A 24,478-nucleotide genomic window follows, 5' to 3' on the forward strand; every position below is an offset into this window, starting at 1 on the left:
TTCAGGGAGGAGGCGATGATGATCAAGAAACATTCGATTGGACAAAGTGCCTGGACACTTGAGTAGGCTTAGACGAGTTATTTACTGGTTTAAATTATGCTTTGGATTTGTGCACTTGTGATGGTTTGTGTGAGAAAAGATTGTAATTTCATGAGTGGATCATGCCAGCCTTTTGGTGCACCTTTTGTCAATTTTGGCAGTAGCTAGCATGTCCTTTATCTGTGATTGCACATTATCTATGGCACTCTTTGCTGCCTATTATCTCTACATGTACGAGAGCATGATGAGAGACTTGCGAATAAAGAACTCCAAAACATGAGAGATTTATTTATTTTATTTTGCTGCAATCTACGAGAGCTTGTTTTTGCTGCAATGTGTTTGCAATGTATTTCATAAGATGTATTTGTAGCACTCCAAAACAGGCACGTATCCAAAACAGGTATTTGCTAGTGCCCCAAGCAATACCTGTTTTGGATCCCTGACAAACCGAATAGCAGATGATCGAAGCAGAGAATACTTACAGGCAGGTAATAGTTACAGGGCAGGGAATGAGTAACAGGCAGGTAATAGTTACTGGACCGGAAGAAATCTGCTCCGGTATTGAATTCACAGTTAACGAACGAGGCCTCACGGGAATAAAGTTGAGCCGCCATGCCATCGTTACAGGTTTGTGTTTACCCAATTACCCTTGCTAGTTGCTACTAGCTCGGGGCTGTAGCAACTGGTGCTCTGGCAGTAATCGCCACATGCGCCCATACAAACATTCGTGTCAGCCGTCAGCTCAAGTTGAGTCGCGGAGAGAGCTGAACCTGCACGAGGTGGCTACGTTTTTCGCGCACCGCACAAGCCTTGCAGCCGTAGCCAGTAGCCTGGTGTAGGCCAGCCACAGGCAAGGCAACTCCTCTCGGTTCTCGCGTCGCCTGTCGCACCGTGCGGTGCGGGGCCCCGTGAGAGCCGGCAGTGTGCCGCACGGCGCGCGGCTAGCGCACCAGCCGCACCCGCACCGCTCCGCCGGAACGGAAGGACCTGGTCCAGGGAACCCCCCCAGCCCACGTGCTCCAAGGCTGACATCCCGGGCCCGCCGCCACCTGAGAATTCCAAACGAACCCACCACCGGCCGGTTTGTTGTTATTGTTGCTCCGGCACGCGGACGCACGCACTCGCTCGCTGCCGGCGGGCCCCGCGTGATCGGCTCGCGTCCTACCGGGCAGCTCCGGCCGGCCGGTGGAAACGTAACGGGGGCAGACAAGGGGAGCTCGGGTCTCATGCCCTTTTACACAAGTCGAGTCACCCACCGGCCGCCAACGCGCGTGTCCTGCTCCTGCCCCGCGGAATTACCCGAACTGCCCCCTCCGGCCTCCGCACGCCCCACCCGTCACGCCCTCGCGATGCCTGGCTGCCGTCTCCGTTTGCCTGGCTTGCCCCCGTAACTAAAACGCTGCGACGCAGACGACCACACCACCGTCTCTTTCTGCCTCGGCCCTCCCTCCTCGCTTTCCTCCACCGCCGCGCCGCCTCGACGTTCCCCGCCGGCGAGCCGCCCGCTGCAGCCAGCCCTCCTGCGCCAGGCGCCTGGCGCCCGCTGCCTCTGCTTCTCCCGTTGCGTGGCGTCGCCTCGCCGCAGTGCGCGGACGGCCGCGCGCGAGGACCATGGCGGCGACCGCGGATCCGAGGGCGAAGCCGCCGCCCGCGGCGTCGCACCACCTCAAGCCGTGGGCGCCCCCGCCGCCGCCTCGCGCCCACCGCGTGCCTTCTTCCCTACCGGGCCCGGCAGTAACCGGGGGAGACGCCGCGCGCGATCGGCGCCGCTCCTCTTCGTCGTCGCACCGACGTGTCGGCGCCGACGCCGGCACCGTGAAGGAGGAGCTGCCGTGTGACGGCCGGATAAAAGGTCTCCGCGCCAAGCTCATGGGCCACCTCCGCGACGCCGCCGACCGCCTCCATCTGCCGCCCCCGCCCCCGTCTCTGTCGCCGCCTAAGCCGCAGCAGCCCCGGCCGCCGGAACCAGGACCCGAGCCGGCAGCGCCGTCTCAGCAGGAGGAGGAGGCCACGGCCGCCAGGCCGTGGAACCTGCGTGACCGCAAGTGCCGCCGACCAACGGCACGCGGGGCGGCAGCGGCAGCCGCACTCGACGCGTCGTCGCCCGCGTGGGGGGAGGTCGGCGGGGCGGAGAAGGCGCGGCGCTCCGTGCCCCGCCGAGAGCGCGCGCCGTTCGCGGTGGCGCTGACGGCGGAGGAGGTGGAGGAGGACGTGTACGCGCTGACCGGCGCCCGGCCGCGGCGGCGTCCCCGGAAGCGTCCTCGCGTCGTGCAGCGGCAGCTCGATGTAAGGCCAATTCCCCATACTGCCCCTCGTGCTCCTCCCTATAATCACTTCATATTATTGTCCGCTCGATACGCTTAGCCTCTGCTTAGCGAGCACAGATATCATTATTCTATATACTCTCGTTATCGAATAAACAACCAATTCTTGTTCGGAAGAACACAACACTGCCACCGATCGATCCAGCTAATCTCACTCTGGCTTATTGTCCCGTGCAGTCGCTGTTCCCCGGGCTGTGGCTGACCGAGATCACCGCCGACGCCTACAAGGTCCCCGACGAGTAGCAAGCAGCAGCTGCAGCCCGGCCGCCACCTGCTCCCGCGTCCGGCCGGCCGGACGGCCAGCTAGTCACCATTCTTCCACCCTTGTCATGAGAAGAGTCGCCAAAAACATTAAGCATAATCTGTCTGTAAGTAGGTCTAGTCGATTTGATTATTGGTGCTTGCGTCCGCAGGCGCATCCGCTCGCCGTGTCCCATCGCTTGTAACACTTTTTTTTTTCCTTAAAAGATCTAAGCAGTGTGTCGTCCTCGTCCATCGATCCATCTCTCGCTCTCTGGACTTCTGGTGGACAGTAGTAGTAGCCAGTGCGGTTGCATGTTTGTAACCCACTCCGAGATCCTTATCACTCGCAGCCTCCCGCAACTCTGTCTCAAGTTGCACGGTCTCACGATCGCCGCAGGGCAGGACGCAGGACAGGGCAGCGCAGAATGAATTGTGCTAAGCTTTTCGCGGGACCTTGCTTGACATACGTATGTGCAGCGGTGTTTCAGGCTACTGCAGGAGTGCCCGAACCCCGTGGTTTATCGGCGTGGCTCGGTGTGGTTTTGGCGTGTTTTTCATAGGGGGAGCTAGGCGGTTGGGCGGTGATCACTCCGCGTCTCAACTGTAGATCCCCTCGGCTCGGCCATGGCCCATGGATACTAGAAAGCACAGATCAGCGTACTCCTACCTCTGAAATCCCCTTCCTTGACAGTCTCATATACTACTAGACTAGTCTGTTTAAGATTCCAAGATCAAGTACTAGTACCAGGTACCGCCTGGGACTCAAATTCATGCAACGCGGCATACGTTGATGGCGTAGGAACTGCTATGTATGGTACTCCTGTGTCCTGTCCACAAAACAATATAATTACGTGTTGCGTGCCGTCAGAAATATTTTGTGTTTGATTAAATTTTTATTGAATAATATTCACATTTATAACTACAAAATAATTTATTATAAAAACATATTTTATAATTAATCTAATAATATTTATTTGATATTATAAATATTGATATTTTTTATCTATAATTGATCAAATCTACAGTAGAACTGACACTACACGCTAGAATTTCATTCTTCCCCGAACGGATAGAGTACTACCACGCACGCACGGGTACAGCCGCCGTGGAAGCACGAGCCCGCATGATCTCCACGTGACGTTCCTCACCTCGGCTGCAGTTGAACGAAACGAGATGTGCCAACTGCCAACCCGGGGCAGGCAGCAGATCCTACTGGAGTCGGGTTTGGTTTTACCGTTCCGTGCGCTCGCCGCCGGATCTTCTGTAACCCGAGCTTATACGCGACGCGACTAAAAGGCGACCCAAGTTACGGCGCGCGTAAACCGACGGCACGGCGTTGTCGGGGCGGGGCGGGGCCGGACGCCCGGTCCCGCCCGTCAGCCATACTAGGAGCCTGTACTTTACTGCTAGAACGACAGGCAAGCCACCAGCTCCGCCGCCAACACTCGTGGGGCCAGATTTAGAGCCCGAGGCCCACCTGTATATGGGAGAGCCTCTCGTGCGTTTTGCGGTAGCTGGGCCAGGGTGGTGGAGCAGAGGAGCAGGCTCAAACGTTTTCTTTTAGGCTATCTTCGACGGAGACTCTTTAGTCTTCAACAGAATATCTATACTTTATAATAAAATACCTATATAGAAGATATATTTTGAGTGTCAGGAGATGTATAACCTAAATCTGAGTATCCTCTCTTCTGAAGACCTATTTGCAGAAAGTGTTCTCTTTTAGGTCTTGTTGTTGGAGAAGACAAAAAATAAGTATTTAATATATTTTGCCTGTAGCGCTATCTAAACGTGGAATGTGTATTGTATTTTAGGTAACGGTTGTTGGAGACGGTCTTAGGTCCCATTTGTTGGCTCCGTTCGGCTTACCCTATATTCGGCTTATTCGGCTTCTTTTTCAGCCGGAACAGTGTTTTTCTCTGACAACAATTCAGTCAGAACAGTATTTTCCAGTTAGTTTCAGTCAAAATTCTACCAGCCGAACGGGGCCGTTGGGTCCTTAAATAAAAATTGAATTACTCAAGATTTGATTCGATTCAATTTCTTGTTTGAGTGTACAAGAATTTTCTTCTAGTGACTTTCGAATGTTCTTTGGAGGATTAAAATATGGAATCTCTAAAAACAACACTCTCGTAGCATATGGACAAAAGCGTCGATGGTGTCTCTGGCTGGAGCACGGCGTCCTAACTACCCCGCCCCGATCCGTCTATCCACCATCGACATCAGCTTGGCCCGGCTCACTAGCTTTTGCAACACCTAGTCGGTCAGGCCCCAAAACTTACCAGGCCTAGGACGTACGTGTGAATCTATGGGGGTGAAGAACGGGACAACATAGGAACCAATCGACCATGGTTGCTAGAGAAGTGAGGAATAGAAGTTGAGGAGGAAGACAAACCAATTAGGGCTCGAGAGTCGGGAGTAAGAGCAGAGGAATCCCTTTTCGTATTTTTATCCAAAAATCTTACATGGGTTTCCATTTCAACTTCAAAAATTGCTCAGAATGTTACTTTCCAAATAGGCCATTAGATAAAAGGAAGAAATTCAGTTTCATCTCTTATAATTAAGGGAATCATGTTAATTATTATAAGATTTTTAAAACACACATAGTGAAATCTTAGTGGCAACGACTTGTAAGAGCGTCCAACGAAAGTTTACGTAGTGAAACCTATCGCACATAGGAATCATGACAATTCTACATACCCTGCAAAGTTCTTTAATCTAATTTATCAATCGTGCACACAAGCGACATAGATCATTTTAGATTAGTGGTTCTTGGATGGTTTTGGGCATGATCTTAATCTTGATTAATATATCACTAAAGTAGTGACTTAGATGAAAATAAAATATGACCAACTAAAATTGTTAATCACAGTACACCAAGTTAAACCTTTGAGCCTTTATAAACACCTTTGTTGTACTTAAGTATGGTTCGCTTATAGGTTTAAATTCAACAAAATTCCAGATGGGTATCAAATGCTAGCTTCAGTGAGTTCAATGAATAGTTCCAGGACTTTCTAGGCAGGTGGTTTCCCCAACCCAACTGGAGTCCATGTGGCTAGAGAAGGCCTAGTCCCTTTTGTTTATGTTATGCTTTTTCCACAAAACTACTCCCTCTCTATGATATAGTGCATTCTAGATATTTTAGGACAGATTAAGATAGAACAAAAAAAGACACATACATCCTCGCTTTATTTCCTAATTAGTCACTACAATCAACATGATTAATGGTGATGAGTTGATAAATGGAAAGTAACAATACCTACCAAATTTATGCTACTATTTAGTGCAAGTTGTTTTCTATCCTCGAGAATCCCTTATATTTAAGTACAAATTTTGAATGCTTGTATGAGCTATATTCCATGACAGGGAGAGCATGTGTGCTTAATGTAATGAATAATTGCCCTAATAAAGTGTGTTTATTCTGATAATCTACACTTTGGAATACTTGTGTGTATGGACTTCCTGGACGTACAGGTATTAGTACTTGGTTTTACTTTGTAAAACCGGCTGCAACATCACTGTCGTGTCAGCCCAAGCAATATCATTGGCAATATCTGATTGAATGCCAAGGATAAGAATTGGCAGTTTACTAGTATTTGTCCTTTCAGAACTGAAAAATGACTACATATCCACTCATAGAAGACAATGTCGTGTTTTCATAATGACTACTGCTATATTAGACCATATAGAAGGCAAGCATTAATAGATAGATGCGCTATTTTCGTGTGGTGAAGGTCAAGTACAGCTCAAGATGCAAGTCATGCTTATGGCCCGGTTCGTTTCGCTGAAAAACCAGGCTAAAAAGTACTGTTCGCTGATTTGTTGTGAGAGAAAACACTGTACCATGGCTGAAATAAGAATTTGTATACCACACCATGTTTACACGCAATCTTCTTAAAATAAGATAGCCCAAGTTCTAGCTCTAAGAGATTAGGGCACCTACAATGTGCTAAAAAAGATAGCCTTAAGCAATAAATGCAATATTTTTCTAGGCTACAAGTATTGTGGAGATGCACCTTAGGGCGTCCCCAACCAGAGGTGGAACTAACGATTTTGGTTAAGGAGCGCTAGACAAATATGATCACATTTTTTTAGTGTGGTAAAATATACATAATTATATGTTTTAACAACTTTTTAAAAGCTTTTACACTGTTTATAACCAAAGTCATAATATTTTAATACAAAATGAGTGAAAATTGATATTTTTTGTGCTATAAATTTAAATATTCATATAGGTGTTATATGGAATCTAGTGTGCTTGGGGGGGGGGGGGGGGGGGGGGGGCACGGCCCCTGCCTGCCCCTGGTTCCGCCACTGTCCCAACCGTAGTAAAATCGATAGTCTAGATGCAATCTTATTGGACGGGAGGAGGAGAGGGCAGTGCGCTAGCGAGGGACTAGTAGCCAGTCTCGCACGTGTTCCAACGAAGCTCTTTCTCACGGTACCAGGTACCCACACCTCTGCAGCTTGACGCTCTTTTTTTTTATTCTTTCTGGAGTTGTCGTCGCTGACGATTTCTCATTCCCCGTTGAGAACGCCCTTAAGAAAAGATACCCTAAGGTGCAGCATAAGCTTATGGCTTGGCCATAGCTCGTAAAGAAATAATTTCTCTCTCTTTTGCTCTATTGTCCTTCACAATTGACACATAGAGTTGGCATTATTTTATTTTTTATTGATTCAGCTACAGCTTTTGTACACTATTGTAGCTTACCACAACAAATACCAAATGTTTATGAACCCCAACTTTAGATTGAGTTGAGCAACGAATTTAGAGCCCGTTTGTTTGGGCTTCCTAGGATCTTTCGGACATTCCAAAAGTAAAAAAAAACTCACAAAAGTCAAAAGTTAGAAGGTCTTCGAAGTGAGCTTTTGGTCTTTTAGTTCGTGGGAGCCTTTTGACTCTTGAATGGTCTCAAAGCTAAGGTCAAAAGCTCAAACAAACGGTGCATTGAGAGCCCGGCTGTTCTTCTCTCTTCGATTATCCAACACGTATCAGCTATTCTGCTTGGAATTGGAACGTGCGATACGATTCGGGTGGGCTCAATCACGCGGTGCCTTTTGGTGGACACAAGAAGGCAAGTGTAGTGACATGGTACGTGTAGGATCGCATCTGACTGTGTGACGCTCTCCATTTGGCGCGGGACAGGGCGACCCATGTGGACTGTGGAGTCGCGTAGCTGCCCTTTTCGCTTCGTTGAAAAGACAGGCTGCAAAGTAATGTCCGCTGATTTGTTGTGTAAGTTTAAGCCACCGCAACTATCTCCGGATGTGCGAATGCGATTGCTAGAAAACGCTATTAGTAGTACCGAGTACTGACCTGTGAGCAGTGCCAGAGTGACCCTAGAAACTATCCTATAGATATGTTGGCCATGTTCGCTTGTCTTATAAGTTGTATTTTTTCAGCGAATAAACAATATTTTTTTTCTTGTAATAAATAAGTGAATCATACTTTTCGGCGTGGCTTACCCGCCGTTGTTGCCATGCGGCCTGCAGAGGTGGCCGACTGCTCGCGCTTTTCTCTTGTGGATCACGCACAAGCGGCGTGAGTGCTGCGTGCAGGACCACCTGAGCACGCGAGTACGCGATCAGATGTTATTATTAGATCATTAGCCGACTGAATGAAGCCACGGCTTCAATCAGGACCTTTCTGCTAGTGTGAGTGTGAATGAAGTATTCGTTGCTCCGGTAGCATGTATTATACTTTTATTTCTTTTTTTTCCCGAGTTCCAAGCTTATATATTTCAAAAATGAAAAAGAAACAAACCGGAACCGGCTGATGGTCGATGCCTAGATGGAGAGCACACTTGGGAGCAGCCGGGCAGTACCAAAGGCTGGCTACAATCATTTTCTTGGACATACTACTGGCGAGGCGACGGCAGTGCCTGATGTCTGCAGTCTGCTTGACGCTTTCCCGGTCGCGGTCTGCAGTCTGCACCGCGTCATATGCATGTTCCGACGCGGCCTCTCCCGTACGCCGATGACTGACGAAAACAAAACAGCCAGAGCCAGCCAGTGCCAAACAACGATACTGCGAGTGTACGAAACTACCCCTACCGATCTTCAGCGATACTGTGCGCGCGAGCAGGGACCACAGGCCCACAGCACCGCCGGCACCGTGCAAATTGGCCTGAAAAAAACAACAACTGGTGGTGTTTCTTGACGGCGGCGGCCGGCCGGTGACAACGGCGAGCCTGACGCTGATATTGCGGTAACGAGTTTCTCCGGCTAGCCGCTCGAAGCCTACTTAGCGAGGGATCAAAATGCCATTTATGTTTTGGCATTTTCTTTGTATCGTTCCATTTTTCACCCTGTTCACTTATATTGAAATTTAGTCTATGCTGATGCTTATGCTGAAATGTTGTGAAAGAAAAACATTGTATAGCTCAAGCAAAGAGAACGTTTATCGGATGTGTCAGAGATTGGGTGAACGAAACCCTGATCGAGTCACAGCCAAGCTAAAATCCGACGCTCTTTGCCTTTTTCTAGCAGCATGGCACGACCGAATAGCGTACTAGTACTACTTTCTAGCGGCAGCCGTGTACAAAACTAGGCATACCCAGTGCAGAGAGCTCCCGCTCTGTGCGGGGTTTGGGGAAGGGTGTTAGTTGCAAGCCTTATCCTCGCCTGTGCAATGCGAGGAGACCGCGACTCGAACCCGGGACCTTCCGGTCACAGGCGGTAAGACTCTACCGCTTGCACCAGGCCCACCCTTCCCGTGTACAAAACTAATTTAGAGTATTAAATATACACTAGTTACAAAACTAATTACACAGATTACGATTAATTTACGAGACGAATCTATTAAACTTAATTAGTACATGATTTGACAATATGATGCTACAATAAACTTGTGCTAATGATGAATTAGTTAGGTTTAATAGATTTTTCTCCCGTATTAGCTACTGCTTTTGTAATTAGTTTTATAATTAACTTATGTGTTGTTCCACTAATCAGTACCCGACATCGTCGAGGCCGGCCTGACAGGGCAAGCGGCGCTCGCCGCCAACTTGTCAAGTCAGCAGCCTGTTCGTTTGGCTGTGGCTTGTCGTAAACGATCGTAAATTTCCAGCCAGAACAATATTTTTCTCTCATACAAATCAGCCAGCAGTACTTCTTCACGAACCAGCAACGAAACGGACCAGCCAACCGAACAGGCTAGCTATGGAACGAAGCTAGCCGAGGCCTGTAGATATTCTGGTCACAGTCGGGTCAAAGTTTAGTTACGTGTTCCTACAAGCTTGTGCGTACTCCAGTTTATTGCTGAGTCAACTTAACCTGTCATCGAAAAACTGTGAGGCTTCTCCCGATCGATCAACAGATCACAGATGGGAAGGAAACGGAGACAGAATTCCTCTCAACTGAGCCCAGGTTTAATACTGTACTAATTGTCGGTGACGCTTTGCTGTGTAAAATCTTTGGTGCCAGAGAACACTACTCCTAGTTGTGCTGGCGAGTCTCCACTCTCGAGCAGTAGCCAGGTAATCAGAATATTCAGCTGATCAGGTACTGCCTCTGCCCTGAGAGGTCGTGACATCTCACATAAGACACTAAGCCTCGTTGGCAGTTGGCACAGCCGACGTGATAAGGATAACGCCGTAACAGAGACCAGCGGTAACTTCCACATGATCTGCTAAAAGCCAGTTTGGAAGGGCTGGCGTGTTTATTTGGCCCGTGGGTACCAGCCCAGCCTAGCCAGGTGGAGACAGCCTCAGATGGTGTGATTGGGGTTGTTTGTTTGCCTGGACTCGACAGGGGCTGGCTAAGGGTGAGATAGTGTTTGTTTGCCTGACTCAACATGTAAGGTTACGCGAAGTCCACAGCAGCGGCGCCGACACCTGGAACACCTGCAGGAAGCCCCTCGCCGCCACGAACGCCACCAGGTGGATCCCATCGACGACCTGCACCTGCTCGGGACTGCTCGCGGCGGCGGGTGCCGGGGCAGGGCCGGAGCGGGGCGGGCTCGCCGCGCCGGGGCCGTGCTAGGGCGGGCTCGCTGCCGCACCGGGAGTAGAGGTGGGCGGAGGTGAGGAGGATGGCGTGGGCGTGCGGTCTGGTGAAGACAAGGAAGGTGAGGCGAACCCCCACCGCGGCCAGCAACGCGCCCAGACGAGCCTGGCTCCAGAGGAACGAAAAAAATTTCGTTTCCCCGAGGCCAGGCCCAGGGCATGCTTTGATGGCCGTGCGGGCCGGGCTGGGAAGGGGGTCGAGGCAAACAAATATCCAGGGTTACAGCCCACAGACGCAGTGGCCCGACTGGTCCAGGCAAACAAACGCACCCCAGTCGCTCCTAACGGCTCCAGCCCCCACTTCCTTGAGCTCCAGCTCTTCTCGCTCCCCACACGGAAAACACACACACACACACCGTTTGACAAGCCTTCTTTGTTAGCTTTGGCTCCAGCTCGACGGCGCAGAGGGGCAGCGTGGAGGCTGCTGAGGATGTGCAGAGAGGTAGACAAGGTGTGGGGCAGAGGGCGACAAGGCGCTGGTGAGGAGGGGAGCTGCTCCGGCTCCCCGTGAGCGAGCGCAGAGGGCAGGGCGGCGCGGCGCGGCACGAGTGGAAGCCTGGAAGGGCGGCGTGACCAACGGGCACCGGAGGGAATCGGTGAACGGGTAGAGCGGTGAGCGGGCCGGTGGCGTTTCAAGCGTGAAGCGGAACAGCCGAGCAGGTGAGCGCTGGCGCTGCGAAGTGCGAATCATAACAAGGGGGACATAATAAGCGCTGACGTCGGCGCCAGGTCGGTCGGGATTGTTTTTTCTTCGATAGTGTTCTTTTTTCACATCGAATTTTGTCTCCATGCCACCTTTTCGTTGTCAGTTTAAATTGGAATTAAATTTTATAAATTAGTAATTTAGTATTAGCGATTCCCCCTTGCTATATAAAAGTTATAAGTGGCCACGAAAGTTGTACAACATGTTCGCGAGGAGTAATTTTTCTAACGAGCCAATTTTCTCTGAATATGTTTTTTTTAAAAAAAAAGCAGAACCGTACATTTTTACAGTATAAAGTACTAGACCTAGTAAATTGTAAACTGCTACACTTACAAAACTGAAATGTCTACGAATGAAATTATGGTAACTATGCTACACGACATCTCTTTTTTCCTTCTGGCTAGACGATATTTACAAAAGAGATAAAAAAAAAAAGTACTAATAAGCACGAACGTTCCCTCTAAGACTATCTCCAACAACACCACCCAAAATACAAAACCCATTCAACGTTTGGGTAGCACTACAGTTAAAAGGTTCAATACCCATTCGACATCCTCTCCAACAACAGGACCCAAAAGAAAATCCTTTCTGCAAATGGATTTTCAGGAAAGATGATACTCATATTTGAATTGTGCCTCTCAAACAACCTAAAATAGGTCTCCCGTATATACTCTGTTGGAGATTGATTTTAGATCTCCTGCCACCTATTTTGGGTTTAGATGCCCATATGGGTCAGAGACGTCTAAGGGTCTATTTGGTTCGTCTAGTAGCTACTAAATTTAGTAGTTTTTAGTCATTTTAGTAACTTTTTAACCAAACACTATGACTAAAAGCTACTAAAAGAGCTTTAGTCAGCTCTAGTAACTCTAAAGTTACTAAAAGTGACTAAACCGTTTAATAACTACTAAAATTTAGTGGCTCGAATCAAACGCCCCCTAACTAGCTTGTAGAGCAATCTACTGTGTCAGTCTTGATGACTCGGGTATTGTAGGACCCACAGGAGCCGCATTTGTGGTATAGCCAATGAAATCGACATCTGCCTTTCCTCTCACAGTCATTGCAAAGTATAACCTGGACGAGCGATGCAATAAAAATTAGTAAATACTCGAGCGGTGGAAACAATGAAAATCGAGAACAAAAGAACTGGGCTACCTGACACCGATCACGGTATTCCTCTGGAAGCTCTTCAGCAGCCAACAAGGCATCAAGCATGCCAAAATACACCTGCAAATAGGAAAATTTGAATTATGAACCATAATTCAGTATGATCATCAAAATGTCATAAAATTTTGACAATCAGCTCGGTTAGCAATCATTATTGTCTGGATATTTTAAGGTATATGAAGAGATTGCTTGAGAAGATTTTAGAAGTCGTGCAACAAGACGTCCATTATTTATTCCTACCGCAGCATATAGTACAGCATATAGTCACAAACTCGCAGCAAATTCCTAAGTTCAGAAAAGACTAAGAAACGCATCTACATTTCACTTCCGATAACTGATGCTACTCAGGCACTGAAGCAAGACGATTGGCAGGTTTGCTGCACACAAGTCAAAAAGGAACCGGCGATTTCATCTTGGTTTCCCATATAATGTCAACAAATTATGTGTTTATTTTTAATTTATAACACTGGATCTTCTGGATATGGAACAGGGTGCTGCTAAACTAATGAGAATATTCAGTCAGTGAAAGTGACATTCAAGAGCAAAAAGTTCAACAGTTTATCACACGAATAAACACCTTCCTTGGCAGCCTTGTGATGAGCACAACAGTGAGAGGACAAGGAATATCACCTCAAGAGTATGGAAATAGGAGGATTTGTAGAAAATACTAAAATAACCACACAACATAAATGAGAAAGAGGGCATTGTATTATCAACAAATAAAAGGTAGAGCTAATATGCTACTAATATTGAAACACTGAAATTCTGCCAGATACTTTCTTTCCACTAAAAGGAACTAAACATTTAACAAAATGAACCACCAAATAATGCACAAAAAGTAAAAAACAGAACAAGTCAATCATGGAACACAAATAACAATATACTTAACTAAGGGGAAACACAAGATAGCCACAACATCATAGAGTTATGCTTACCGCCATATCTCCCAAGGATTTGCAGCAGATAGGACAAGTGTAGTGGCTACAAGTGTATGCCTGGATTGACAATTAATTAACTCGTTAAAAATCATTACTGACAACCAGAGAATAAACCACAAATTTGGATCTGGTGATGGTGCAACAAAAGGAGCATACCTGAAAGCAAGCTGAATGCATGAAGTGGCCACAATGGAGGGCTCTGACTGCGGCACTTGATGTAAACAGGAAGTCGCAGCATATTGGACAATTTGTCTCTAGTCCTTTTTCCCGACATTTGTGCTCAGTTAATTTCATTCCAAGACAACAGTTGCATTTCATGCAATGGAAGAAATCAACACCAAGACCTTTTCCAAGACGACACAAATTACAAAACGGACAGTGGTACACAGTCCTGGAGAACATCCCAATGTTAGACGAGCCATATTGCTTATTTCCAAATCCAAATGTTTATTTCAAAACATGAACTGATAACAAACCTATGAGATGGAAGATAAGACTACTAGGAAAGCTAACAGGTTTCAACGCGTTTGATCACTTGATGGCATTGGAGCATTGGACTATCAATTATAAACCCAAATTGGAGAAAGTAGAAAAAGAAAATAACATCTAAATATTTTAAAAGCCAACAGGGTAGTTTTCTATGATTCAAAGAGAATTTTCATTTGCCTTAACTGTATGAACCTAACAAATCTAAACAAAAATTATTCAACCAGAGAACTATACTGCAAGCCAGTAGCTACGTGCAATCTGCAAGACTGCAACACACCTTGGTTCGGGTACCAAACAAACCAAAACAAAAATTTCTCAAGAACACCACAAAGATAGGCTTGAGACTACTAGGCCAACAGAGATTTTTTCTCAAGACCTATAACAGAAAGAAAATGGCAACAATAAGAGTAACTAGAAATCCATGCCTCACTTCCTCGCTCCCCTTTCTCATAAACTAACAATTTAACCCTGAAAATTTTGAAATGTAGGCAGAGTATAGGACACTTCACAGACTATCACCTCACTAGGGATCTTTCTTTTGTTACTTCCTTAGATGAACTGAAGTGGTTTTTACTAAATTTGGCCCTACCACTAAAACTTTACTAAAGATTAATTCAGGTTAGATTGTTCTTGAATGAAGGGCGGGCCTGGTGCAAGCGGTAGAGTCTTACCGCCTGTGACCGGAAGGTCCCGGGTTCGAGTCGCGGTCTCCTCGCATTGCACAGGCGAGGGTAAGGCTTGCCACTGACACCCTTCCCCAGATCCCGCACAGAGCGGGAGCTCTCTGCACTGGGTACGCCCTTTAGATTGTTCTTGAATGCATATGTATATATAATGATATATGCTATATTACCACTTATGTTGATATTAAAAGTGACTTTGTCAGATGCCATTCACACTAGGGATTTGCTGTTCCCTTGTTACTAAGTTGAAATACTATACGCTACCATGCAGCATAGATAAATAATGATAAAATAAGTTTCCAGCGCTCCAATTACCATACTATGGATGTTTTCACTTGTTATACTAGGTTAAAATACTACATATCATGCAGCATAGATTGTTACTAGGTTAAAATACTACATTTCCAGATCTCCAATCACCAAAATAAAATGGCAATGACAAACTTGATACTCTCTCCCTTCCAAATTGTAAGTCGTTCTGGCTTTTCTAGGTACATAGTTCTTGCTACGCACCTAGATATAAATTATGTCTAGGTACATAGTAAAAGCTATGTACCTAGAAAAGCTAGAACGACTTAGAATTTGGGATGGAGGGAGTAGGTTCGAGCTCTGGCATCTTGTTGAGTTGTTGTTATTCCAGATTTGAATGCAAATATATGGTAAGGGAAACCTTGTTCTGTCCATAAATCACTTCAACAAATACATAACTATTACATGTAAAACAATAAGAAAAAAATACTGTTGCAACTTTTTGTTAATAAATAAGTAGAACATTGTAGTTCAAATGTTCAATACCTCAACATGCCTAAAATACACTATCAGACAAAGTTTAAAGTTTCAGTCATGTCAAGGTATATTACCTTTCATCATCGAAAAATTTGCAGATGTTACAGTAGTACTCTGCCATCGATAGTCTGTTGCAAGATGGGGTTTGGCAGAACGGACCAACAGGTTGAATCTTTAGACATACCATGCACATCATCTCCTGTGTTGTTTTCCTTGAGATTTCAAGTAGAGTTGGCACATTATACTTTCTGAAATGTGTTGCAAAGGTATAGCAGAGAAAATGCACACTGACTCAAGGACAGTAACAAATTTTGTTTTGAACAGTTTTAAGAGGTTTACTTGAGAACTAAAGATAATACATTCAAGGTTGGACTGAATTGCAAGCCCACACTACAACCACGCATGAACAGGAAGTTGCAACCATATATAATGAAGAGCGGCAAACCAGGGAGAACATTTTAACAGCAAAGCTCTCTATTTCCTACAGGTCTTTCATTCTTTTTTTATTAATTTGGAGCCTGAATCGAGGTTCAAAGGAAAAGAATCCCAAAGCACAGTACATCTGGCATCAACAAGTTAAAAACAATTGACTTAGGCCATGGAACTTACCTTTCCATCGTATGGTCACTAACTTTGTCATGGCAGAATCTGCATGTGAACAGCTTGTTGCAGCATGCAGCAATAAGTTTGCAGTTCCGTTTGTAGTGTTCACAACCATAAATTTGTTTCTCCTGGTCTCGATATGAAGGAGCACATCCAGGTATACTGGCATCATCACTACATTCTTCAGAATTTGGTTCCGGTAACTTTTGCTGAGCAGCTATCCAGCGGCTGAAAAACACAAGATTATGAATATTCATATTTGTAACAAGCAACTCATAGAAACATTCAAATGTCAAACCTTGTCATGAGATTTTGAATTAGATAGGCCTTCCGCCTTGGGTCAAGTGTAGGATCTCGTGAAACCTTTCGCACCTCAGCCTCAAGTTCACTCTGGTTCATTCGAAATATGTCCTTCCAGCCAGGCTTGAACATCTGGTCATTTTGATCAAGCTTATCTTGTAAATGACTATCTACAAAGGGCAAAGGAAAGCTCAGTCATAATGAAAGATGTTTGTCAGTGGAGAAGAGAAGAACCAAGCATAGAATTACTTTTAAACTAAATAAGCATAAAACACATTTTATGAATTTGTTGCTTTAGCTGATCTAGCCAAACATTGTTCCTATGACATATAAGACGTACAGAGCTAAACAATTGACGAAAGATTTTATCCAATAAATTAAACATCTAGACAATGTATAATACTTCCTTCGATTGTAAATACAAGTACATCTAGGTTTGTCCTAAGTCAAAACTTGTTTTAAAACTGAGACCATCAATATTTAAAAATTAGATATAGATGGACATTACTTACATAATATATAATTTTTTTCATTTAAGATTTTTTTATTGAAATTGCTAATCGAAGTTAGAAAGATTGACTTATGAGTTATGACAAACCTAGATAGACTTATATTCATCATTGGAGGAAGTATATGTATATGAAATTTATACATTCACCTGGTTGTTCTAACAAACATTATATAGAAGAGGGAATGCAAATAGAAGAGTTCTTAAGACATTGAGGACAAGGCAAAAAAGAAAAGGAGCTGCACAGACCTTCTGGAGCAGAGGATGCCTCTGCTGAAGAATCAGATGTTGTTCCAGCTCCCTTCCACCACTCGTTTAGCCATTCCCCAAACATTGTGTTTTTTGTGGCTTGCTTCCACGTATCAAGCATTTTGTTCTGCTCCTCTTGAGTGAGAGCTGATGTAACCCAGGGTAACATAGATTGGAGAACCTCAGCACCTGTTGAACCAATTATACGACCTACAAGTTTATCTTGCTCCTCCACAGAAAAATGTTTGTCAAACAACGGCCACAATTCAAGTTCTTCTCTATGGACATGATTAGTCAAGGCGACCCGGATAGACTTGCACATGCCCTGAAGTTTTGTGGCAAGCTCATTATACTTTCTAGCAAAATCAACGTCATTTGATGAATGGAAACAGCTTTGCTCTACTTCATTAACTTCAGTCTGGGCATGGCCCTGGCTATCATATAGTTGTGAAAGCTGAAAGAGAACATTAGAGATATCTTCGAATAATTGTTCTTCCTGCTTGTGGTCAAGAGTATATGAATGGCTCACATTGTGCAATGTTTCTCTGGATTCCAATGCTGGGAACACAATTTCATCCTCAGCATTGCTGTGAGCCCTGTAAAGACCCCATAACAAACGGAACCTTCCAATGAATTGGCGAAGGCAAGACTCGTCGCCATCAATGAGCTTTCCAGATTCAACATCTAAGTACTCTAAATCCTTGCGAATTGCCTTGTGAAATTTGAATATTGTATCAATTGGCCTTGAAATGCCATCCGAACAAGACAACGATGCATCTGTCTCCCATGAAAACAGGCTCGAATATAGTGAAGGAGCAGTAGAACTGTATGATAAAGAGCGAAAGGACTTTGCAGAAGCCAAGGAACCAATACCAAGATTGCTACTCTCTACTCTCAACCCAGGAATACAACAAGGCTTTTTGCTACATGGACTTGCTTCAATGTCAGCAGTTTGAGAGCAGTAGCTTCCATTAGTACCAGGAAAAGATACCGCATCTTTTCCTCGTTTGCCTGGCCTAGAACCGTTTTCAGTTTGTAGCTGCAGAGAAAGATCTGAGCTGTTGCGTGAAGCACATGGGCAGAATGGTCGACATTTTCCCAGATCATCTACATCATCTGACAGGCATCTTGCTGTACCTGACGTTAAGCATAAATATTCTCCAGATTTGCATTTGTCCCGACCTTTGCATGCCCAACCAGAGATAAGAGTGACCAGTGCAGTTTCAGATGGTGATGCTGTTTCATATGCATCTTTTTTAGCAAATATAGAATTTTGAAGAAATCATTTAAGCTAACGAAATGAATAGATATGACAGTATAGCACGATTTAAGTAAAAGGATAACCTGCCAATCGTATATTCCGAAGAAATGAAGTTGCCTGCTCATCACTCAGCTTTGACACCAACCACGGTAAAACACGTTCCAATAATTTCAATGGCATAACACACAAACTTTGTATGAAAGTTCCCTTTGCTTCTCAGGAGAGAAAAGCATCCTAGCTTGAGGAAGCACCTAGGTAAGTTCAACTAAATATGAGGCACTGACCAATAAGGTAAATGTTCCAACAGCCAAGCTACCTGACTACTGAGTACTAACCTTGGTTTCTTCATTGCGGAAGTGTTTTTCTATTGTCTCCAATATTTTATCAGCATGTGAACACAGTTTTGAGTAGAAATCCAATGCAGTTGATTTGGCTCCTGCTATTTGGATTTGCTGAATTAAACACCTAAAATTGTTAAACCTGCGTTCTTCTTCAGCATGCTCCTGCACGAAGGACAGCTCACTATCGACTGCAGGAAAAACAACCTGATCCTCAGCGATACTGCATGTTAGAAAACAATGGAAGTTGTGAGATCAAAGATAAGATTCAGTTAACAAGAGGGACACTTTTTTCCCAAATGAAAACTAAAGGGACACTGTTTTTCCCAAGTCAATTAAGCAAAATTATGTTCTATGGCTCAACAAGCAATGACAAGCACGCAAACAATACCTGCTAGCAATAAATCCTCAATGTGCAGTAAAACAACAGCACGTAACAAAAGAAACTCTTCTCAAATAAAATTACACCAAACTCAGGCCTAATTTGGAAGCAAGGGGGATCAAAACCCAGGAATGGAAAGCCCCCTATGGAGAACTAAGGTGTTAACTAACCCAGGGAAAAGTCCGGGATCCCAGAGGGATTGGAGTTTCCAAATTAGGCCTCCAAGGAGAATCAGCATGCCACATGATACTGCTTGCCCAAGTACATGTAGTCACATGTTGCATCAGATGGAAAAATAAAAGCCCTGTCTACAAAAAATTAAAATAGCTTAAATAATGAACAAAAACATTTGTTCCTCATGCAAAACAAAATTGTATACTAAGGTACAATTTACTTAATTTAAAAATAAGGATAGTGCAATCAATTTCTATGGTGACAATTGGCCAATTTTGCCCTTGCTGCGCCGTTATCAAAATAGGAGACCCTAGTTAGTTAGGCAAATATTCACACATCCTAGCGCTTAAAGAGGAGATGCCAACAAAGTAGTAGAATGAAACTGCAATTTTGGAAACGCCATGACACAGACAAAGGGATAGGCCACCTAGTTGGTGCAACCAACAGCATACATTGCAAAAGATTCACTATGTGTTGGCAGTTGCTGGTGCAAAGAAATGCCAAAGTTAAACATTGACTCCGAATGGCATGCTTTTTACTAAACAAAAACATGGTAGAGAAAGAGAAAGGTAATAAGAATGAACATTTCAGTTTAGGGCCATCTTTATCATGGCCATAACAACATGTGAATGAGTGAAGATGCAAATCCACACACCTGTGGTAGATGCATACATCTGCAATGAACTGAAGCCTCTCATTGAAGGCTGATATATCAGAAAAATCCTCAGACTGTTGCACCCTTCTTGTCTCCACTTTTATATCATGTAACTCCATACGAATGGCATTGTGCCAGTACAAAATATCATCTATAGGATGCCTGTCAGCTTGAGGACCATTAGATTCTGCACAGTTTTTACTCCCAAGTTTAGAATCCTGATGTGAACAAATATGAATCTCCCCTTGGTCTGGGACATCCTCAACACTATGATTTCTTACTGAATTACCAGCGGCAAAGCTCTCTGCCACTTCTCTTGTTGCTTTCCCTTCCATCCATGTGAATACAACCTTCACAAGTTTTAACACAAAAAATTAACAGGATACGAAGCAAGGTTCAAGGAAAAAGTTAGAGGTGTGCTCATAGAAACCTGTTGGAGAAGTTTCTCATCAGGAACTACTTTACATAAGCAGTTACGGATATCTTGGTGCTCATCAGATGTGACAGAAGTTGAAAGCCATGGAAGGAACTCTGCCACCATATTGACAGGAATGTTGCATAGGAATTGCCACACTAAATCAGCTTGTTCTTCACATGAAAATTTCTTCGTAAGCAATGGAAAGACCTGAAACAAATTTAAATGATCCTTGATCAGACACTAACAACATTAATTATAGCACAGCCAGCATGTTCATTAAATGTTAATTAGCTGTGCCAAGTTTGGTTACAATTGGGTGGCCGGAAGGAAGTTTAAGGACATAGCATTGGCCATATGGGAAATTGGATTTTTTTTTTTAGCCCCAATACCCTATAAAGAAAATGGATGTCAAACTATAAATTTTTAGTTCACAATTCATGCTAACATAAATCGGGATGAAAGGTACAAATGACCTACCGATTACCAACGATCGCCATAAGTTTAAAATGGTGATAGCTGTACCCTCAAATTCCCACATACCACCTGAACTCTCATGCACTAACCAAACAAGAAACTAAAACCTTCCCACCTCTAAATGAATAAATTCTCACTCCATCAGTCTATCCAATCAAATGCCTCAAAAGTAAGATGCAGCTATTATAGTGGAGGCATCAAAGCACTAAAAGAAAATTTTGACCCAAATATTGAAGACAGAAGATGAGATTTAGTATCAATTCTTTGTCTAGATAGCTCAAAATAACTTTAAGATTTAAAAAAAAACTTGTACAGCAGAGATGAGTTTTTTCTCTTTATTTCAGACAAAAATGTGTTACACGAACTAGAGAGCAAAATTTCATGATGCCAAAGAATCACCCTCTCTATACTCTTGTATAGGATAGCGAAGATCCAAACTTTGACCTTCCTGTAGCCAAATGCACCAAAGCTGACCCAATTTCTTTAATGGGGATGCAGAACTTAGGTCATACTTAAGTTCCAAGTCACCAACATGACACTGAAAACTAATTGCCCTTAAACAAAAAGTATAGGCAGCAGAGCTAAATGCTTCACTGGAACCATTATCAAGAACTTCACTACACCGTTACAAGTAAAACAAATTTGCCTATAACTTCGATCCACTGCTGCACATGCTTACTTTAGTTAGATGCCGCTTCTGTCCTTAAGGTGGTAAGGCGAGGCGTGAAGGCCCACCCCCTTCCAAATGCCTAGGCAGTTATGAGAGCCAAGGCACCTTACCAGCCTGATAAACAGCAGAACATAAGCAGGGAGAGGAAAGAAAAAAAAAAAGAGGAAAAGAGAAGAGGGTTGGCCCAGCCCACCAGCCAGCCAATCTGTGCCTTTCCCTGTCAGGTTGATGCAGCGCAGCTCCCGGATGGTGCACTGCCTCTCTTTCGCAGTGTCATGTTCCTCACTCGCTTCCTCACCTTTCTCTTTGTGTTTCACCACCACTAGCACTCCAGCCCACCCTCTTGTTCCCTGCCCCCTAAGATCAACCACATCTTTGAAATGCACCACTAAAGCTGACTGGATGGAGCTCTGCAACAGCCACCAGCGCTGGATCCAGCAGAGATGGGCATGTGGTGGCTGCTTCCGCTTGGCCTTGCTAAATGGTTTTTGTCTCGCTCTTCCCTTGTTCCCTTTCACTAACTTTGACAATGCAACAGATGCCCAGGACAAGGAGTCCAGGACCATGGGAGCACCTGGATCCAGGCGACCCCTTAAAAACAGTTTGCACCACCATTTTCAACATCAATGATCTTAAAACGGAAAAGTACCGCAAAAACATACCAGTACTTACAATGGAGAGTGATACGCCAGATTGATTTGCAATAGCGATTTTTTTAGAATTCCAGTAAAGGAGATTGTGAGGACTCAAATTTTGTTTGAACAGGCAAGATAGTTGAACAACCTAAAAATAATGCTTTTTCTGCCTAGGAAACTTCAACTAATTAACGACAATAAAACTCTTAATGAAATGCAAGATAAGAGTATGAACCACAAATTTGCAGCTGGTTTTCAATTATAACAATGAAATCTTTTAACATAATCTGCTGATTCTAGGAACTAAATTCATACAACCAGACTGTTTTATCCATTCAGCATGACATGACATGATTAATGTGATAAATGAGATTTAAAGGGGTATATGGTACTGACAACCAACCTGTTCTTCCTCCTTGGACATATGTTGGCTGAGACACGTTTGTATTGCGCCTGTGCATGACGCAAGCTCCCTACGAAGACTATCATCATTCTGTATGTCCAATTGCAGGAGATCAAATAACTGGCTAAAAAGATCACTTTCTCCTTTATGCTCTAAGGAATAGGTCCCTGCAACATTCTTTACTCGGATATCAAGTGCTGGAAAGATGACCTGCAATTCAAAAGAAATGAAATCTATAGGCGCATTTCGAGGAAAGTATATCTATTATAAGAAAAAATTGTAAACTGTTGACCTTTATTCCCAAAAATAAAGGGATAATATGTAATGGGTTAGAAAATAAACAGCAACAATGTTGAAGCCATGAATAGGCCATATACGACAGACTCATGAAGAAACGGTCGGGCTGTTACAGAACGAAAAGTTATTCTTGCGTTTGATAGCAAAACATCTACTTTTGGCGGCATTTTAGGAAAAGCTGAAATCAGAGCACTTTTCCTTGTCAGCTAGACTCCTTGCAACAAGAAGTGATAATGAAAGTTCATTTTCATTCTTTGAAATCTACAAGAAGCCGAAAGGTTGCAACCTCCATACACTGCTTCATGAATGGTGAAAACTATTAGATATATGACTAATGCGAACATCATCATGTTCGAATCGAATCAGAGCAAAAGGATGGTAGTGTACTGTTACCATTGAAGCTAGACAAACAAGACAACATACGATGGTATGAATCAAAATTTTCACTGTAGCTTAAAAGTAAACAGAAGTTTTCCCCCCTCATGTTTTCCTCAGAGTACATCTCATTTTGTCACCGTTGGAAGGACAAAGTGCAAATAATTGTTTGTACTAACACGGCTAATCAACCAAGAACACAGTTCAACCTGCCACCAAACCATCCAACGCCAATTCATTGAAAACTTCTACACCACCGTATGAACTCATACCCAATTTCAGATCCTAACAATGCTTGCCCGATTCAATCCCGATCCCACCAGGTACACCCAAACCGAAAGCAACAATTCGGCAACCCTAAACCCAAATACCGCCGAAATTCGCCCACACCCACGCACATCCAAGCCCAAATCCACCACGGGTAAGTCCCCCACCCAACAGGAAGCAACAGGAGAAAATGGCCAAAAACACAAAAAAACAGAGCACCACACGTGGTAGCCAGCATCCGTACCGCGTCCTCGGCGTCGCAGTGGTGTTTGTAGATGTTGAAGAAGAAGCGGCAGCGCTCGGCGAGCGCCGCTACATCGCCGGTGCGCTCGGTGGCCAGGAGCACGGCGGCGCCGTGCAGCGCCTCGAGCTCCCCGCGGATCGCCTTGTGGAAGTACAGGAATATCAGCACGGGCGTCTCAGTCGCCGAGGTCCCCGCCTCCGCCGTCGTCGGCGACGGGGACCGCGGCATCACCGCCGCGAGCGTCCCCTCGCCTCCGGGCATGGGCGTCGGCGTCGCCATCCCACTGCGGCGGCGGCCACGTCCTCCTCCGTGGGCAAGGACGGCGACTCCGCCACGGCTCTCCCTCGCAGCCCGCGAGCGACCACGTAGGGTGTTCACGACTTGGCCTTGGCGTCGCCTGTCGCCTGGCTTCCTCGGCTGGTTTCGGCCCTCAGCCTGTGGAAGAGGGAAGAGGAATGGATTTGAGGGTTTTACCCTCGTGCCGTTATAAAAATTCGTAATTATTCACATGCCATTAAAAAGTTTGAGAGGTCACATGTGCTACTAGTCAGAACTTCTTTGCCTCTGCGTCATTCCGTCCACCTTCTGTTAGGTTTTATCGTTCGCTAGCCCTGACATGTGGGCCCGGTGACTTGAAATGTCCAGAATGCCCTCGATGGCTATTTTTCTCAATCCCTTGTCGTCGGTCCTCCGCGGCGTACCCAGCGTCGGAGGACGAGCTGGTGCGGGCCGTAGCCGGCCCATGTCTAGGAGTGGCGATGGCAAGGGCCTCGTCATCAGCACCAGGCAGCTCGACCGCATCATGTCCGTCGACACCGCGACCGGGGACGTGATGGTGGAAAGCAGCGTCACG

The 24,478-nt window shown here is 45.1% G+C and overlaps 2 protein-coding genes across 2 annotated transcripts; one reads left to right on the forward strand and one right to left on the reverse strand.

Annotated features, from left to right (window-relative positions):
- Window positions 1-1,313: 1,313 nt before the first annotated feature.
- On the forward strand, window positions 1,314-2,747 carry LOC136452742 (uncharacterized). The gene is made up of 2 exons (XM_066453339.1): window positions 1,314-2,325; window positions 2,541-2,747. The coding sequence occupies exons 1-2, from the start codon at window positions 1,651-1,653 to the stop codon at window positions 2,604-2,606; spliced, it is 741 nt and encodes a 246-aa protein (XP_066309436.1). The 5' UTR covers window positions 1,314-1,650; the 3' UTR covers window positions 2,607-2,747.
- An 8,797-nt stretch (window positions 2,748-11,544) lies between these two features.
- On the reverse strand, window positions 11,545-24,084 carry LOC136450307 (zinc finger protein BRUTUS-like). The gene is given in 16 exon segments (XM_066450704.1): window positions 11,545-12,383; window positions 12,465-12,536; window positions 13,412-13,471; window positions 13,571-13,805; window positions 15,447-15,584; window positions 15,982-16,203; window positions 16,274-16,445; window positions 17,033-18,268; window positions 18,377-18,484; window positions 18,487-18,544; window positions 18,629-18,854; window positions 19,843-20,029; window positions 20,132-20,192; window positions 20,273-20,467; window positions 22,443-22,652; window positions 23,626-24,084. Coding segments are annotated over 16 exon segments (3,591 nt in total). The 5' UTR covers window positions 23,905-24,084; the 3' UTR covers window positions 11,545-12,251.
- Between the last annotated feature and the right edge of the window lie 394 nt (window positions 24,085-24,478).

The sequence above is a fragment of the Miscanthus floridulus genome, chromosome 5, assembly GCF_019320115.1.
Source record: "Miscanthus floridulus cultivar M001 chromosome 5, ASM1932011v1, whole genome shotgun sequence".
Classification (NCBI taxonomy): Eukaryota; Viridiplantae; Streptophyta; class Magnoliopsida; order Poales; family Poaceae; genus Miscanthus; species Miscanthus floridulus.